Source organism: Diplotaxodon limnothrissa, linkage group LG4, assembly GCF_057381915.1.
Source record: "Diplotaxodon limnothrissa isolate DT_005_m linkage group LG4, D_limnothrissa_male_GT1.1, whole genome shotgun sequence".
Lineage (NCBI taxonomy): Eukaryota > Metazoa > Chordata > Actinopteri > Cichliformes > Cichlidae > Diplotaxodon > Diplotaxodon limnothrissa.
In genome coordinates, this window is record NC_140599.1 from 6,838,679 (window position 1) to 6,857,021 (window position 18,343).

Here is an 18,343-nt window from a genome sequence, read left to right on the forward strand (position 1 = left end):
GCTAGCTGATATACAGTCTCACCCTCTTCTTCAAAGTCACTGTCAGACTATGATTTGACAGTGCTGCTGTACAATTCAATTGAATTAATTAGAGCAATTAAATTCCGTTTTAATTATATAGTGCCAAATCACAATAACAGTTTCCACAAGTTGCTTTGTACTGTAAGGTAAAGACCCTACAATAACACAGAAAATAAAAGAGAGAGAAAACCCTAACAATCAGATTATACCACACTGCAAGGACCTTTGCTTCCTATGCTCCACTCCCCCTGAGTCTCTTACTTTCCTATCTAGTGCCTTATACAAAAAAGACCAAATAACTTGTGTTTTGAAAACTCTTACCCTTTATCATCTTCCAGATCGTCTCGCTCCTGAAAATACTGAGGGTTTTCTGAGCAGAGAGTATTTTCTTTATTATTAGGGAGACACACAAGCAAAGTTATTTATTTGTTGTGTTCCACCACAGAGTTACACATATCCAGACGACAGAGGGTAAAATCAAAATGTGGGAAAGGGACGACACGCTGATGTAAGTGCTTAATATGTAACAATGTTGGAGCCTTGTGTGGGAAAAGAACGAGAAGAAAGACAAAACATACAAGTACACACAATTACGCAAACACACATAGAAAATAATAGAATTTAATTTTCTTGGTCAGGGAGAATGATAGCTTTCTACTCATCCATAGATCCGCCGGCCTTGCTCATTGGGATGGCAAGTATAGCAACATGTATGTTTTTTTTTTCCAGTAGCCTACTTCACATTGGTATTTCCTGATAATATGTGACACAGATGATATTAAGCCTGGTGACATCTGGGTATGTTTCTAGTTATGTATTGCTTTCATGTTCCAAGGTAGGCATGGGGGGATAGCCTGGTGACCCTTTACTGGATGCAGGCCCTTGCCAGGATTCAACATCCGACCTATTGTTTCTTTGTTTTTTCTTCTTTTTTTTCTTTTTTTTTTTGAAAAGAAAAATGGTAGGGTTTGACGGTAGGCCAGATCTCTGCTGGGGAAATAGGACCACAATATTCAGCATGATTTCACGAGACTGAGCCACAAATAGTAATATTTATAAAGTCTTGCCCAAACCCACCTGTAAACACACTTCCCAACAGCTGGATATCAATTTTCAAATATATAATTTACTTTTTTTTTTAAATAACTCATTGCTACACTGATACCAAATTACACAAAGAGAAATGAAATTCATATTAGTACTCCCAAACCTAAGTATTCTAGGCACTCTAGAGCTTTATGTTACTATTTTGTAACTTTCTGCATTAACAGCATAACCGTGGCAACTTTTAACTATTTCTACAGTTTCAGCTATGATAATTGTATCTGTGATAAATAAGAAAGGAAATAGAGACGTTGTATGCATAATCAGACTTTGTGTCTGTAGGAGTCATTTGGTGCAGCAGAGACAAACACAGGAACCACAGCGGCTTCACAAGCCCCTAATGGACGGATGAGACGCCTCTATCTAATGAATGCACTCATCATCTGTGTGTGTGTGTGTGTGTGTGTGTGTGTGTGTGTGTGTGTGTGTGTGTGTGTGTGTGTGTGTGTGTGTGTGTGTGTGTATTTGGGGGTGGGGGTGGGGGGCTATGGGTTTATTACAGGCTTTTGGTGTTGCAGCCAAACAGACGCCCCTCTTTTTTCAGTTGCAGTGTAGAACTGAAGAGACACATATTTTAAACACATGCTATTTCATCTGCTTTTATCCCTCAGTCTCTTTGTCTTTTGTCTTTTCCGTCACAAACTACTAACTCTGAACCTCCTCACATTTAAATACATAAGCCTATATACCAACATGGTAATCAAACTAAACATGTTCTTAATATAATTAGTCTCACCATCTCAAGTTTGCAATTGCATAAAGAAACAAGAGACAACAAACCAAGCAAAAAAAGGACCAGGGCTTTAAAGAGTCTTTAAGGAGTCAGAGTGTGTGCATACATTTTCTAAAAAAAACAAAAAACTCCTGTGTGTCTGTGTGTGTGTTTGTGTGAGTGTGTGCGTGACCTCTTTCATCCTTACTCCACCTCTGTGATGACGTGGCTTTATTTTGTCTTAAAGAAACATGTCTTCATATAAAGTTAAGCCATGTGGTCTCATAGGTGACGGGCTATGAAGAGGATTTTGTGTGCACTGAGCTTCAGCACCTTGTATTACACACACGTGGTGTTCAGGTCCACTGGAGTGTGGAGGTGCTATGTCCTTTCATCATTTTCTCCTCCGGTTTGTGTTTGTTTGCGTGTATCCTTTCATGTTTGCTACACCTCTGTGTTCACGTGGCTTGATTTTGTTTTGAAAACGCATGGATTAATATAGAGTTAAGCCATGTAGTTCTAAGAACGACTTCTAGAACTGCGACATCCAGAAATGATTGTTCCTTTGTCAGGACAGTAAATAGTGGAAGTCAGAGTAAGGGCAGATAATTATAATACTGTTGAATCTCTGCCCCAATACATCACCAGAATGTTATTGTTCACCAAAACAAAAATAAAAAATACAAAATCAATGACACAAGAGGTTCACCGGACTGACATCAGAACATGTTTTAGACAGTTGGTACAACAACATGGAAATAGAATCTACAGAACATGGCAGACAAAACGAACAGTCATCTATATTACAGTAAAATGTAATTTCCCGAAAGGACAACTCACTCAACTTATTCCAATAAGACAAGGTTATTCACTTTATATAGAATAAATAAGAAATATTTCATATCAAGAAACTTCTCTAGTTTAGTTTTTTTTTTTCCTGTTAGCATCCCCTCTGACAGATTTACACACAAAACGATGTACGACGAAATGAAGTCTTTGAGGCATGCGCAAACCATGTAAACATTTGTGTAAATAGAGGATTTGTTGATGCTTCGGAGAAACGGCAGGTTTCTCTTCTTGCTAAAAAAACATCTGGCCATACAAACCCATTATAATTTTTTGTAAAAAGGAGTAGATGTATTGTATATGTATTTTGGTTCACACACAAACTCCCCCCCCCCCCCTCTCTCTCTCTCTCGCTCTCTCTCTCTCTCTCTCTCTCACACACACACACACACAAGCGCTCGCGCGTGTTGTTTATTTCCCATCCATAAAACTGCTACGGGACGCCATTTAAGTATACCGACACTACAAAAACGCAGTCCGGCTCTACAACACGGCCTACTTATGTGTTAACATCCAAATCAATAAAGTTCTGCATAAAATGAAGAAAACACTCGAAGATATAAAATCTGCATACTAACCTAAGACTTTTTTTTACTTTCTGTCTGTTGCTCTAGACTTAAACTTGTAATGGGACCTGCAGACATGTAGTTATTTTCAGCTTTATTTATTTATTTTTATTGCACCAAGTTTCTGGTAGTAAATAGAAACCAGTGTTGCGCACGCATTCAACACAATTCGTTTCATGAGAGAGAATGCCTTGCATAGCAGTTGATACACGACAATTTATAAAAATAGAAAGGACTTGGAAAAAAGACTGACGATGGTAAGCAGACAAACGTTATATCCTTGTTTTCAGTCTGAAATGTGCACAGCTGAGCTGGAAGTTTAATTTGATGGAAAGGGTTGATTTATTAAATAAATAATAACTGTCGTGAGTCCTCTTCTTAACTAACTCTAAACTCTTGTGACGTCAGGCTACTGATCAGCCGCCGCTGCAGCGCATGAGCCACCCTAAAAGCAAGCCGAACGCCGAGATCCCAGGGATAGACCCGATGGTCAGACAACCGGAAAACAAACGGCTATTGGCTGCTTGTATCAGCTTCAACTATCAGGCGCTATGTAATTAAATCCTGCCAGCAAAAAAAGAGTGGGTGGGGTGGGGGAGTACAAATACAAACGAACAGCAACGCGCTTGTGTGCGAGCTGTGGGTGCTTTTCGTGCTTGTTAATGACCGGGTGAAATCCCATTTTCAGCACTTCAGCACACACCTCTGGTGTCAATAAACAATCAATCAACTTTCTGCACATTTTATCTTGAAGAATTTAATCCGATATCAAATTGCATTACTGTATAATAATTGCTAGCTTAATAAGAACTCGGTAGAAAGTAATGGCAACAAAATCTTTGAATTCATCAATCTATTAGTCTGATCCGAAGGTTTACACTGAGTCAATCTGAGTGCTTTGAAAGATTGGCCGCCGAAACAAACTCAATTTTTTACTATCGCAATCGCCTAATAGGAAATAATCCAGAAGTTCCAGGAAATTTCCAACTCTGAAAATTAGACGTTCCTAATACTTCAGCTGCAGCGTCATATGCGCTTGTTTGGGATCATACTTAGATTGACATCACGTTTGGCTCACTCGGAATGTTAAAAGAAATTGAAGCAGTAGATGTGCATGTACATTTTTGCAGTTCTTGGGAATGTGAGATGTGTGTGTGCATGCATGCGTGTCTGAGCGTTTATGTCCTGCTAGTCCTTGGATTGGTCCTTATTTTGTTTCTTCATTTTCATCCTCCGGTTCTGGAACCAGATCTTCACTTGCCGCTCTGTCAGATTGAGTGCGCGTGCCACCTCATGTCGCCGATCGCGCGTGAGGTACATGTTGAACAGGAACTCCTTCTCCAACTCTAGCGTCTGGTATTTGGTGTACGGACAACGTTTCTTTCTGGAGGAACGTGCATGAAGCCAATTGGCCGATGGGTCATCTGCAGGAAGAAACGACAGAAAAAAAATCATCGATTAAAAAATGGAAATTGATAATCCATGCAGTCACTCTAACACTATTTTGTGTTCACGACATCTTGAAGACAACACTAGACTCAGCAAATGACACTTTTATGCACGTTATTAATAACACATAATTTGGACATAAGTAAAACCATGGCCCTTTTATATGGCATCACATCAAAGCCACGCGGCCTTCTTTCCATGAATACCCTCCAGTATGCAGATGAAAAATGACAGAGGATTAAAGGGGGGAAAAAAACAGAAAAAGAAGAGAAAAGAAAAACTCGGACTACCATGCTGATTTCCTTTTTTTTCTTGTTGGTTAATTTTTTAAAATTATTATTGAACTCATTTGTACCTCACATTGGCTTCACGCGCCATTCAAGGAGGCAACTATCGATAACAAGAAAACAAAACAAAAAAGCAAGGCAAAGTTGAATGCACTAGGAGTAAGCACTGTCTCTATATTTGCAGCTTAATCTAATTTTATGACAAAAAGAAAGCAAACACACAAACACACATTGGTGAAAGTGTTCTATCTTTTAGTTTTTTGTAAGGATTATGATTTGAATAGAGCGCTAAATCCATCGCTTGTGTAGCAATTGTTCCTAAATTTCCTAGCTGTGGGAAATCTATAATCCAGAAAAAAATGTTATCCTTTGCTATTCATTAAGCGTACTGAGATTTGGCTCTTTTGAGTGCAGTAGCAGAAATCTGAATGAAAACTAAATGTTTTTGTTTTCGATGAGAACATAATGAATTTATCTCAGTTATTTCCCTCGTTGTCTTTGCATCGCCTCCTTGTTTGCCAGGCCACTGTGCCCCCACCACCCCTGCTTCCCATCACCACAACCCCGTTTATAGCATTCAGGACAATGTAATTAGCCTTAAATTCTCGTTTAGCAGGCATGGGTTTGGTTTGGGGCTCAAAGCTATGTCCGTCCCCCCCCCCCCCCCCCCCCCCCCCATCTCCACTATGAGGCAGGTTGTAAAGGTTGTAAGGAGTCTCCCGGCATCTCAAGTTTCTAAAGGATAGTTAGAGATCAAAACAAAGCCCCCTACTCAATTTTAAACCCGTTGATAGTGCTTTTTTCCATCTGAAAGAAAATTGCGCATCCATAGCTCGTTCTGGTACATTTCCATTTTTATATGTTCTAAATAAAATCTTTAACCAAGCGCAAGCATTTCCTGTGGTTAGGTCAGAGTCTTCCTCCATTAAGTCAAACCAACAAACGGAAACGCCTAGCAGTTAGAATAACTAAACTTTAACAAAGAAAAAAATACACCCAATGTTACCAAGTCAGGCCTTAAAACTCCAAACAAGACAAATAAAAACTCAGTTTTAAAAGCCATAAAATGCCATCAGCAATGATAAAAATGTGGGACGCACAGGGGAAAACAAGAGCATGCTGCGATTATTTCCTTTAAAGCTGCTGTTCATTCGTTGCAGTGTTATTCGATTTTATTTCATTTAAAGGAAATCAGAGAAACAAACCACAAATGAAGTCTAACCATCAGTATGACCTGGAAATAGTTACTCTTTCTGAATCTTTCTGATTCATCCTTGCACCCACCAGCAGGTCTCCAGCAGGTGCTATGTCCTTTCATCATTTTCTCCTCCGGTTTGTGTTTGTTTGCGTGTATACGTCCTCCTTTCACGTTTGCTACGCCTCTGTGTTCACGTGGTTTGATTTTGTCTTGAAAACACATGGCTTAATATAAAGTTAAGCCATGTAGTTCTATAAGAATTACTTATAGAACTGCGACCTCCAGAATAGGTTGTTCCTTTGTCAGGAGAGTAAATAGTGGAAGTCAGAGTAAGGGCAGATAATTATAATTCTATTGAATCTCTGCCCCAATACATCATCAGAGTGTAATTCGTTATTGTTCACCATAAAAAAAAAGTTAAATCAATGACACAAAAGGTTTCCCGGACTAACATTAGAACGTGTTCTACAAAACGTAAAGAAACATGTAAAGAAACATGAGGTATAACGACTTGGTAATTAGAATCTACAGAAGATGGCAGACAAAACGAACAGTCATCTATATTACAGTAAAATGCAATTTCTTGAAACGACAACTCACTCAACTCATTCTAAGACAAGGTTATTCACTTTATATACAATAAATAAGAAATATTTCATATCAATTAACTTCTGTTTAGTCTTTTTTTAGTCTTTTTTTTCCTGTTATCATTGCCCTTCCCAATTTAACATTTGAGGTGGCTGCTCCTCCCTGAGACTGTTTCTCTTCCTCCTAAGTGTGGAGTTTGTCCTCCACACCATCACTAAGTGCTTGTCATATAATCATCTAAGTAATCTTGTAGGGTCTTTAAAAGATAAAACACCTTGTGATTACTGACATTCTGATCTGGATCCCATTTTATATTTATGTATAATAAATTGTTTTAATAATTAGATATCAAGCAACTTTTTGAGTTTGAAATGAGTAAATACAATTAGGATATTAACTCTCCTGCATTTCATGGTGACATTTGCAATTGGCTTGAAGTTGACCTCTATTGTAGTTTGCCACATCCATATTGACTTCCTGATGAAGGCTCTTTGGGTCCGGTTGGTTTTGTACAGTTCTAAGCATTCCAGGATTCATGTGTGAGCCATTCACTCATAGGCTTTCTTGTAGTCAGTCCAGGTGGTGCATGATTGGTCAGTCTCATGTTGCAGACAATGACTGCTCTAGCTACCAGTAGCTGGTGTTTTGCCCCTCTGATGTTTCTGCCAGTTCCTGTCTGAGGTCGAATAATTTATTGAGCCATATGCCTGTTCATAGCTCCTATGATGCCTGACACTATGGTTCTTCTGTGCTGCCAGAGGCTCATGGAATATAGTTAGCTTTTTTAGCCAGTACGTGTGAAAGACGCTAAGGACTGGTACTGTCCAACTCTTCATATTTGAAACTCTTGAGATGACTGGTGTTGTGAACTGACACTGTATATAACCAGTGGGTGGCATGATGGGCTATGGCCGTCATTTGTATGCAGTCTATAGTAATCTTGCAATGCTTGAAACTCTGGGTTTTGAAGATGATTGCATTATCTAGAATCTGTCTCTGCTTGGATTTGACAGAAGATATAATTTAGGTTTCTCTTCTGTTCTCCCTGCAAGTTGAATTATAGTTAGTGGCCATTGTCAGTAAATATGTCCTTAATACCTTCTGGAATTAATTTCCTTCAACAAAAGCAGCATGTAGAAGATTTATTTCAATGCAGAACAAAATATTGTCCAGTAAGGTGATGAGGCTGGTGGGAACTAGGGGGGTGAGAGCTTTTGTCACTGTAAAGTGTGTGCTTTGCATTCCCTGGGTGTATATTCACCTCTACGACCATTCATTACCCTCAGAGCTGTGCCGTGACGATGGCTGTCACCCAGGATGACAAACCGATTGAGGAGTGGGAGAGTTTGGAAAGGGCTGAGTTAGTGTAGACATCTTTTTTCTAATATATGGGAAGTCAGAGAGTATCTCAATAGAAAGAATAAGGCTGGGGTGGGGTGTTGCTTGTATAATGGTAACCCTTGCTTGTATGTTAACTTTAAGTTTTCTGTAGGTTACATCCACATAGTTGCAGAAGCCTGGTGTTCATGGACAGGCGCATGGATGAAAAGATTTACGTTCCCTTAAAGCTGCCTGCTATAGCCCATGGCCCTGCAGCTGATGTTCAGTTGTTAGCATGTGGGTCTTTGCCTAGGTGTGTGTGTGTGTCTACTTTGATGAATGCATGGAAACAGCAACTGAAACAGTTAAGATAAATATCCCATCCAGTCTCTTTTTCTCTGTGTGTCTTCCTCCCTTTGCAATTTCACCCTAATAGTTCCAGAAATTGACCTCTCATATATCCCAAAGGCATGTTATTACATTTCCCAGAGTCATATTTTATCCCGCTCCCATACTTCCCCATCCCCATCCACCGCCAACACTTATACCCCATCTCACCAACAGCAACACGCCAATTAATGGGGTTGTTTACTCTGTGTTATAAGTTAATAAAGTTCAAGGTAATAACTTTGTCAGCCTGCTTGGCAGCAAAAGCAGAAGCACAAAGACTGGAGTGTAATCTTGTAGTTTATTCTGGAAAGCAGCCCAGTGCCAGCAGCATAAAGAGAAATCTGTAGCTGTAGACTGGCATTAACTGGATAGGATGTTTTCAAAGGTAGCATTCCAGTGATGTTATTCACATGGCGACCATTTTAAATACTCAGCCATAATCTGAAGATAGACTACATCATGCAGACACTCATTTTTATATATTCCTCCCTGAAAACAAGTTAAAGAGGACAGGTACAGTTTATTAGACTGATTTCACAAGCAAAGCTAGTCTTAGAACCTGGCTATCACAGCATGTTCATTTTCAGATCTACAAGGTTGAATCGGGGAAACAGTCAAGTTTTTCATGTTGATAAAAAAAAATGTCCAGAATGTTTCTGTGGTTGACGACACATGAATGCCAAAAAGTAAAACTTTTTCAGAATTCTTCCAACACCAACCATCTGTTCAAAATTCCTTATTACTATCAAATAGGGGAGGAATTTTGCCGTGCTGTAGCTGACACATTTAAGTATATAATGTCAACATTTTCAGGGGAATCTGGTTACTGTGGAGGACTGCATTGTTAGGCATTTATATGTGACCACTTCTATCCGGTATAAGACCCAGTGTTACGTGAATAATAACAGAAAGTACATTTTAATGTTCTAATTTCATGAGTACACAATATGTAACATGCCTGTTTGTGAGTTTTAAAGGTGCTGAAATTTTTATTTTGCTACCTTTGGAAATTAATGGCTCCTTGCTTCCCTGTTTCCAAGCTAAGTTAAGCCAATAAACGTAATATGTATCCTATATACATAAACATGGTTTCAGTCTTCTCATTTTACCCTTTTCAAGGATGCAAATAAGACTGTCCCTAAAATGCCTAAAGATGTAAAAGAAAGTTATTCCAAACCAAAGAGTTTTGAAAATGACAAATGCAAATCACCCAGTGTGTTTCCACTCAAACTGCTTTACTAATTACTCCAAAAAAAAAAAAAGTCGCGCGGGGAGGCTCAATCAACGCAGTGTTGTGACGCCACCATTTTGAAATGTCCACGTTATGAAAAAGAGAAAAGGCTTTCACATGCTGCTTAGTATGCTCCCACTACCTGAAACATTAAGTCACTGCAATACGGACACAAAGAGAACACAAATCAACCAGAGGAAAAAAGTCTCTATGGCTGCTTTTTGAACCCTATAAGACAGCTCAGAGAGAAACTTTTTTTTCTATTACTCATTCAAACAGGGGAACAGAGGAACTCTTCAGGAGGAGCACCTTCACGAACACCACGGCGCTACGAACGGAAAGTCTAATAATTCAGACTGGAGCCTGCTAGCCTCCATCCTGTCTTTAGACTAGCTCACTGTTCTGATGGATAGCGTGCTCAATCGCAGTAATAAGCTGGCTGTGCATGTGTATGCATATGTGTGTGACTCTAGTGTAGTATTCGTGTATATATACACTAAACGTGAATGTGTGTATATATGAATGTGTGTTTCTTTGTGACCATTTTTTTCTTATTAAGGCCACAATAGAGACAGAGGTCTCCCGCTCTTTCTCGCACACTGATGTTCCGACTCCTCTGGTAGATTTGTCAGGAGGGAGTTGAGAAAGGGAAATAAACTCCGGCGTCAGTTAAAAAGAAATTATACATTCATTTGAATCTCTTTCTAGGGTACGGTTTTCTTCTGTCCCATCCAAAAAGTCAAGAAACTTTGGAAGAGAACTGTGAAGAGACCCAGCATCAAATGCTGTTGTTAAAAAAAGCAAACAATCAGAAAAAACACAAAGGAACAAAGGCACATAAAAGAAGAGGAGAGAAAAAAGACCGTCCTGCACTTCTCAAACTACCAACGGATTTATAACAAGATGACTGTGATTTGTGGAAGGTATTTTTACATATACGTTCATATAACCACCAGACTACAGACCACAATAAGGTCAGTAGAGCTGTGCCTGGGTTGAAGTATTACACAGCAGGAAAGGGTAATTTTAACAAAGTTACAATTCAATTAGCTGTTTGTTTGATGCTTTGAGATTAACCTGATTTGAAGGCTGCAGTCATTTATATATTATTGGGTGATTTCTTTTAAAAAGTAAATAAATAAATAAAACTCGCTAGTACATAAAGAACACACAAAATTAAATTAATTTAGGATATATATTCATTGTGTTTCACGTTGTAGCTGGCAAAGCTCGAAGCCATTGAGGAATTTACATGGGCCTAGGTGGGACGATTTATACACGCTGTGAGAAGGCAGAGTGCACGTCCTGACTGTCCAGCTCTGATGTGAGTCTAACAAAGTGTAGCCAGACTTAGGCTGACTTAGAGGCCTCTGCGCCACAGATGCTGGTGGCTCGGAGCTCTGCGGCTAGGTCACTGACCTTTCATGATTTTTAAAAAGAAACCGGGTTCGACAATCTGGTTTGTAGTCTTTTGTCTTCTTCTTCCCATTTATAAGCGTACAACTAACAAGAGAAACGGTAGACGCGCGGGGCGTGGGGGGCATAAAATGGGTAATGCGTAAATGCGAAGGATTGGAAGCAGAAGGGTCCAGAGACGATATCTTAATCTATCTCAAAGAAGATTTGGTCTTTTTGAAACAGGATAGTAATGCGTATGTCAATCTGAATGTAACACAAACAAACTACCTTCTGTGATTTCTGTCGGGTTGATAGATTTAAGGACGAAGAGGAAAAAAAGTGCCAAATAGGCTAGAAGTTTTCCAACTGTTAGTCTTAATAATCTTTCTTCCTAAGTTGACTTTGAAGCTTTTTGGACTCACCGCCCTACCGCGCGCTCCAAACCTTTTAACGTGTATATAATACGCATCATTTGCGCAAAGCTGTGACAAGCTTTTGCCAGACGGTCAACACTATCGTAAGCACTATGAGTCACTTTGACGGTCTCTTTTAAGGCAATACCAGGGTCACCTTTAAAGCAAGCAACATTATAATACAGAGTGTTGCTCGTAATATCTTTAGCTAATTTAACAGCTTTAATAAAATCGTATGCATCACTTGCTAGTCACTGACACATTTTTTAAAGAACTGTTAAAGTCTGAAAAAGTTGCGTCCCATAATCCATTTAAAAAATGTTGCTACAGGCGCCAGCTGCAAATACAAGGATGACATGAGCCAAAAAACACAGTAAAGTTAGAGAGCAGACGGTGGGGGCATTTCGGCCTCTCCAGTTCTTTGTTCTAGTTTTATGGCGGCATTAAAAGCATTTACAATCACCCTCCCTCGTCTTGTTCTCTCCCACTATCACGCGTTATTTCCTGCTTTAATAACTTACTTTGATCCAGGCCATCTTTGTCCTCATTCCCTTCACTAATGTCCTTGTTTTCTTCGAACCCTGTTCCCTGGATGGCGGCCGAATGGTGGCTAAGCTCGCGCGCTGCCGTGGACGCTGACTCCAGGATGTATGTTGTGGGCTCGTGCTGATGCTGTCCCATGATTTTGGATGCGATCTCCCCACCGAGATGGCCAAGCTGAGGCTCCAGCTTGACCTGACCCGTTTGGCCCTGTACCGGACCAGACTCAGAGCTCCGCGGCGCACAGTCCAGCCATGAACGTATGTACCGTGTGTCCGCGGCGGGCACGTGCTGCGCGGGGATGTAGGGATGGTAGACAGCGGGGAGGCCACTGGCTCCGTGGTGTGGATTAAATGGACTCCATGATGACGAGAAGACTGGAGGCTTGGGCTGGAAACTGCAGGACGGATAGGAATCGGGATGGGGATGCTCCGTGTGCGCAGCAGCGCCACCCGGCAGCCTCCCACTCGCGGACGCAGCGGAGCTCGAGCCGGAATATTGGGCGCTAGGAAAGCGAGTCTGGGATGAGAGTTCATCGCTCTCGTGACTTATGATGGAGTCCACGTAATAGTTGCTCAAAGTCCCAGAAATGGACATTCTCGGGCATTATCTGTGAAACGCCTCGAGTTCACTAAATAGAAAACAAGACAAGAGACATTACGAGATTTCCTTCTTTTGCCTCTCTTTCTTTTTCTTCTTCAATTCTGTGCTTTGGTAGGTTGCCCCCTCCCTTTCTTACTTCGTCTCTCTGCCTCTCTATCCCTCCCCTAGTCCCTTTCTTTCGAAACAAAGTGCTACAGCCCTACAGCCTAGCACTGTGCACGGGGGTTTGTCAAGTCTGTGAGCGAGGCGAAAAGTGATTGGCCGTTTTTTTTTTTCTTCTAACCTGAAAAAAAGCGTCAATGAAGCGTAAATCACGCATGCACAAGCCCCCACCCCCTACCCCAGATAGATGTTTATATGCAATATGCAAAATTAAGGCTATTTCCGAATATCTTGTCAATTTATTTACTGCTGCTTTCGATCTAGAATGATATAAAACCGTTAAATTATGTTATGTCTGGACTGTATGTATGAACTGTAAAGCAGAGACAATGGCTGACAAATAAGTAGTGCCAAATGAATGAAAAAAAAAAAAACTAAATCAATTCCTGGATCGAGGAGTGTGCTTTTAAAATACCAGTAGTATAAGTGCCAATAGTCCTCCACTTAAGGAGAGTTAACACAGATATTTTCTATCCTAGACAAGATAGGCGGTAAAATTCACACCTATGTGTGTTTTTCATCGTTTACTTGACTCCTGGATCTACTTGGCAGCTTCTCTGAGAATTCTGGAGCGTTTTTATTGACAGATTAACAGCCAGTTGTGTTAACGAGCGCCATTAAATCGGGTCCTGCGTGGTTAGGTCGCTTGTCTTTATAGCGCAAACTACTTCAACTACTTTTTTGAGTCTGTTTAATACCATAATAAAATCCTAGATCGTGCCGGCTGCTTTGGTTTTTATTGAGTTGATATATGGCCTGTGGTGGTGCGGATTGTAAACGCAACTGGGGCTGTTGAATCTTTCCTGCTACTCCGGTACAGGGTACTTTACACTCAGCGGTCAGCCTGCTATGGATAAACATAACTCGGTCCGGAGCGCAATGAGGGCACCGGGAAGAGAAGCTGGAACGGACTTTTGTTTCATGGAACCGGTGGTGACTTCTTTGGCTGAATTAGTTGGGATGAAATCCGCCGGTGTGCTCGAAACCAAGAAGCTGAAGAGCAGCTGCAGTCTGTGCTGATCGGAAGTCCTAACATTTGACTTGCAGCTGACCTGCAAAGTCACCGGGCTTGTAAGTCTTTGCATTTATTTATAATTACAGACTTGGAGTCTTTGACTCGTTCAGGAAGTCATTCTAGTACTCAAGGGTATAAATCCGGTCTGTGCATCGTGTATGGAGCTAACAGTTATTTACGACAATTGAATATGAAATACAGGTTGCTTGTTATTAAAGCTGTTATTTACCAGGTGAAAGATGGACTATAGCGCAGCTTTCATATATGCTGAGGAGACGATTCTGAGCAACGGCTGGTGAATGTTCATTTCAGGAGAAGAAATGCAAATACAAACCCAACAAACCTAGAGTCCTTCAAACATGACTGACTCTGGCGCACAGTTTGGTATTTGAGCTTGAATTCACCACATTCCTCTGAGCTTTTGTATTAAAGCACTCATTTACAACTTCGTTTGAAAATCAAAAAGAAAAAGAAATAAAAATATAAACTGTATTAAAAAAATCTAGCTGTTCATGCTCAATCAAATATGTTCTAGATAAAGTTACTGTGACCCAGATCGCTTTAATCCACAAGAACAAGTAATGAGGTGCGTTGTGAAGCAGTGTAGCACATTGCCACATACGTGCCAATTAACCGGACAGTTCAAATTGTTAAGCATTAATTAGCATTATTTTCGATATGTTTAGAGTAGAAAAATACATACTGTTTTGCAGGCATAAATGCTAGGGATATTTTTCTTTTTCAGACCACAGGCTGTGGGAATTTTAATTGTCGGTGGGCCTCCGCCCTGCAGGGCGTTCTGCCAACTCGAGGAGTTAATTGGAAACAGTGGTGCTGAAAAAGCTAAAATAATTTTTCTGCAAACCACCTTAAATTTCAACATCTTCAGTGTTATGACTAAAGAGAGTTTTGGAAAATAACCTTCATAGACACACAAACAAAATCCAACACCGTCATGCTCGGTTTGTTAACATTGCCCATACCCAATTAGATGTTCTCTTCAAATTTCCTGTAGAGAAAATATTTCCCATCTGACATGGCACAGATTGGCACAAAAGCATGAAACAACTGGAAAGACGTCGGTAACCAAAAAACACAATTTCACTGCGAAAACTGAGCATAATGAAGTACATGTGCAAATTCAGCCTCGTCTGTTGAACTGTTATGTTTTTTATCCATTTCCAATATCTCAAATTTTCTGTTTTGTGTGTTTGTTTTTTTCTGTTTAATATTATCTTAATATCGATCGCAGGAGTCATTTAGTGAGAATGAAGCCAGCTGAGTCAATTAAAAAATAAAGTGTAAGAAAGCAATTTACATGCATGATGAAGATGACTTTACTTCATGCATTTCTCTATTTTCAGATATTGAAATTGAAAAGAAAATGATCGCAGTGTGCCGGATATACTAAAGTGAATATTTTTAAGTAAACCTAGTTTGTTTTTCCCACAGTGAAAGCTCCACAATCACATTGTAACCAATTACAAATTAGATCTAAAGTTAAAGGTATTTTGGCTGTTAATCACAATAAAGTTAAAATTAAATAAATGTAGTCGGTGGGGTAAGAAAAATAACGTGAACTTAACAATTTTCTAAATTATTTTGTCGCAAAACAAAACAAAAACAAAATAATAATAATATATAAATGTAGCATTGACACAGCTAAAATGTCATTATGCAGATATTTAATATTTCAGAAAAGCAGCTCAAATCATCGACTTGCATACATTTTTTTCTTTTCTTTTTTAAGGGTAAATATTATTTTTAAATTACTTTTATTTTGTTTTTAGTTTTACTTAGATAAAATATATTCATTAGCCCTTTGATCTGATTTTTTTTTTTAAATCAACTAGTCCCTGTGGTATTTGTATTTAATTTAATACAGAATCGGTCGGTTAATTGTTCAGTCGGTTAGTTTCCCTGGGTGAAAGAGGTCTCAACATTCTGTCTCAGGAACTTTTAATATTTAAATATTTAATTTCCCCTCATACTGGCATTTTTTTCTTCATCCGCTGTTCCTTTTTTTCCTAAACGGCGGAAACGTTTTGAAAGGAGCGCAAAATAGGCAATAACATACATTTCATTATCTTCTGAAATAGAGTGAGGGTCTCAAGTATTCTCCGTTGCATTAAAAGAAACACAATAACCTTTTTTCCTGGAATATGCATAATGAGTTAACACACATACAGACATCGTTTCCTCTTCTGTTCAGTTCTTTCTGATATTAAACTGCATTTTCTATTTTGTTTGTAGAAGTAGTCTGTTTAAATAGGCATGCATCACGTGGTCACATTAATATTTTTAGTGTAATGTAATTAATATGTTTTTAAATTGAATTTCTAAAAATCCAAAAAATCTCAAATATTATGAACATTGAGTACAAAACCAGAGGAACAGACTGTTTCAGTGTTAATTCTACAAGAAAAAAATTCCCAAATGTGATAACAGATACTGCAAAAATTAAACTATCAGATTAACACTGATGCATGCTTCTGGTGGAGGTCAGCGTTTACCACTCCAGTAATGGCGGTGTAATAATAAGTCTAAAAAATTAAATAAGATAATAATAAATAATTAAAAGAAATCATTAACACTTACTCATGTGATTTACAATGACTCATTTAGGCTTTATATTCTTATTAAAGGTAACGGTTGTTACCTTACAATAAAACCTGCTGAGTATGATAACCTGTGTGATTGATGTGATCTATATATTTTAATAACGACCACGTGGCTGAACGTCGTAGATCATCATATTTCTCAGCTGAAAAGCTTAAGGAGGCTTTCAAAGGACTCAATACGTCCTATACATTCACCTATTCACACAAGCGGTTTTTTATGCTTAAATCTTTCTATCTAACACTGATAGATGCATCGGACCAACTTGGAGTTAGTATCGTGCCCATGTTTGGCAAACAAACCAGCAACGTTAGGATGACTAGATGACCGCTCTCCCTCCTAATCTACAGCCACAGTGAAGTCAGTATTAATCATTAGTTAAGCAGCAGGAAAAAAGTAGAAACATATCGTTATGCTGGACGGGCGACAAGTAATGTCTGGAAACATCTTAACTATAGTACAGCTGCTGATAATTCATCTTGTATCATTTGACTCAAATAGGGATATTGTTAATAAGTCCACGATATCTTTTAGTTTAGGCACTTCGTTGCTCTAGGGATGATAGTCGTGCTGCTGATGTAATTACAGTATCTTAAAAATCTACAGGAGACCAAAATTATGGGTCTGTTAAGGTGGGTGCAGATTATAAAAAACAAAGCATTTATTAAACACATTAAAAGGATTTATTTTATTTTTTGCCTGGCTTAGTAATTCATGATTTGGTATCATCACTACAATCATTCTTTTATTGAGAATAGAGATTTATAAATCTTAGTTAAATGCATGCTTTTGCTAACATTTGTTCTACAATACATAGCCTCAGAGGACATTTTTGCCAGCAGTATTGAAATCCTAGACAATGTTTGAATATGAATATCTCAAAAAAAACTATTAAAGCATCAATCTTTCAATGGCTTCTCTCACCACAAAATTAAATCAGGATCTGTAATTTGTGAGTATTGGCTAGTTAAAATGTGGAAATAAACGACTAAATAAAACCGCCCTGTAAAGTCGCATATTTTAGCACACACTAATAAAATTAAACGAAATCACATTGCAGAAGACAGCTAGTGACAATTTTTGAATAGCATATAGTTGTATTACATAATAACGCAAAGACAAAAATGTAAAATACTTTTTACCATGAATTTCTTCTAAAAAGAGTTTTCAAATGGCACTTTATTTATAACTGATTATTTTAATATAAACATATTTTTTTATTTTTCAAGACTGAAGGCATGCACATTGCCCTGGAGATGTCTTATGCTGCATATCCTTTCCAGCCCTCTCTCTGTCTGACTCTATGGAAGTCCTCTTCTCCTTCTTTAGTATCCAGCCGCATATGCAAATCACTATAATCGCTTTCCTTTGCCACCCATCGCTTTGCTGTATGCCTTGCCTCAGAGTACTCTTGTCTACTTTCTTTATCTCCTTGACTGTCCCATTTTTTCTTTGTTCTTCCTTTAAGTATTTTCCTGTTCTTTCTTATTTCACCAAGTCTCCTTGTTCTCTTTCCTGTATCCAGAGGGCACACCAAATACCTTCTTGCCAGTTTCCCCGTCACGTAGTAAGTCTTCCCCACCACCGAGAGCCTGTTTCAACTCCTGTCTGAACTCTGTGTAACATTTTCTTTCTTCTGCTTCCACCACTTAATGCTTGCCTGGGCCTTCACACACTTCCGTTGCTTCATTTCCAAAGTCATCCTACAGATCACTATGCAATGCTGTCTAGCTGCTCTCATGGTTTTGGGTTTTCGACTCAGTTTGTGGACTTGAATTCTTCTTTATCATTTTATTCTCCATTTGGTTCTTAGTTTGCTTATTATTGGTTGACACTTGCCTAGGCATCTTGAGTCTTAAGTTCTTTGGCTCACTTAATATT

General features: G+C 39.0%; 1 protein-coding gene across 1 annotated transcript; it reads right to left on the reverse strand.

Moving 5' to 3' along the window:
- Nucleotides 1-4,371: 4,371 nt before the first annotated feature.
- Nucleotides 4,372-12,684, reverse strand: hoxb9a (homeobox B9a). The gene is made up of 2 exons (XM_085352034.1): nucleotides 12,045-12,684; nucleotides 4,372-4,673 (listed from the first exon to the last, which is right to left on the reverse strand). Exons 1-2 carry the CDS (start codon nucleotides 12,658-12,660, stop codon nucleotides 4,438-4,440), a joined length of 852 nt encoding a protein of 283 aa, XP_085208160.1. The 5' UTR covers nucleotides 12,661-12,684; the 3' UTR covers nucleotides 4,372-4,437.
- Between the last annotated feature and the right edge of the window lie 5,659 nt (nucleotides 12,685-18,343).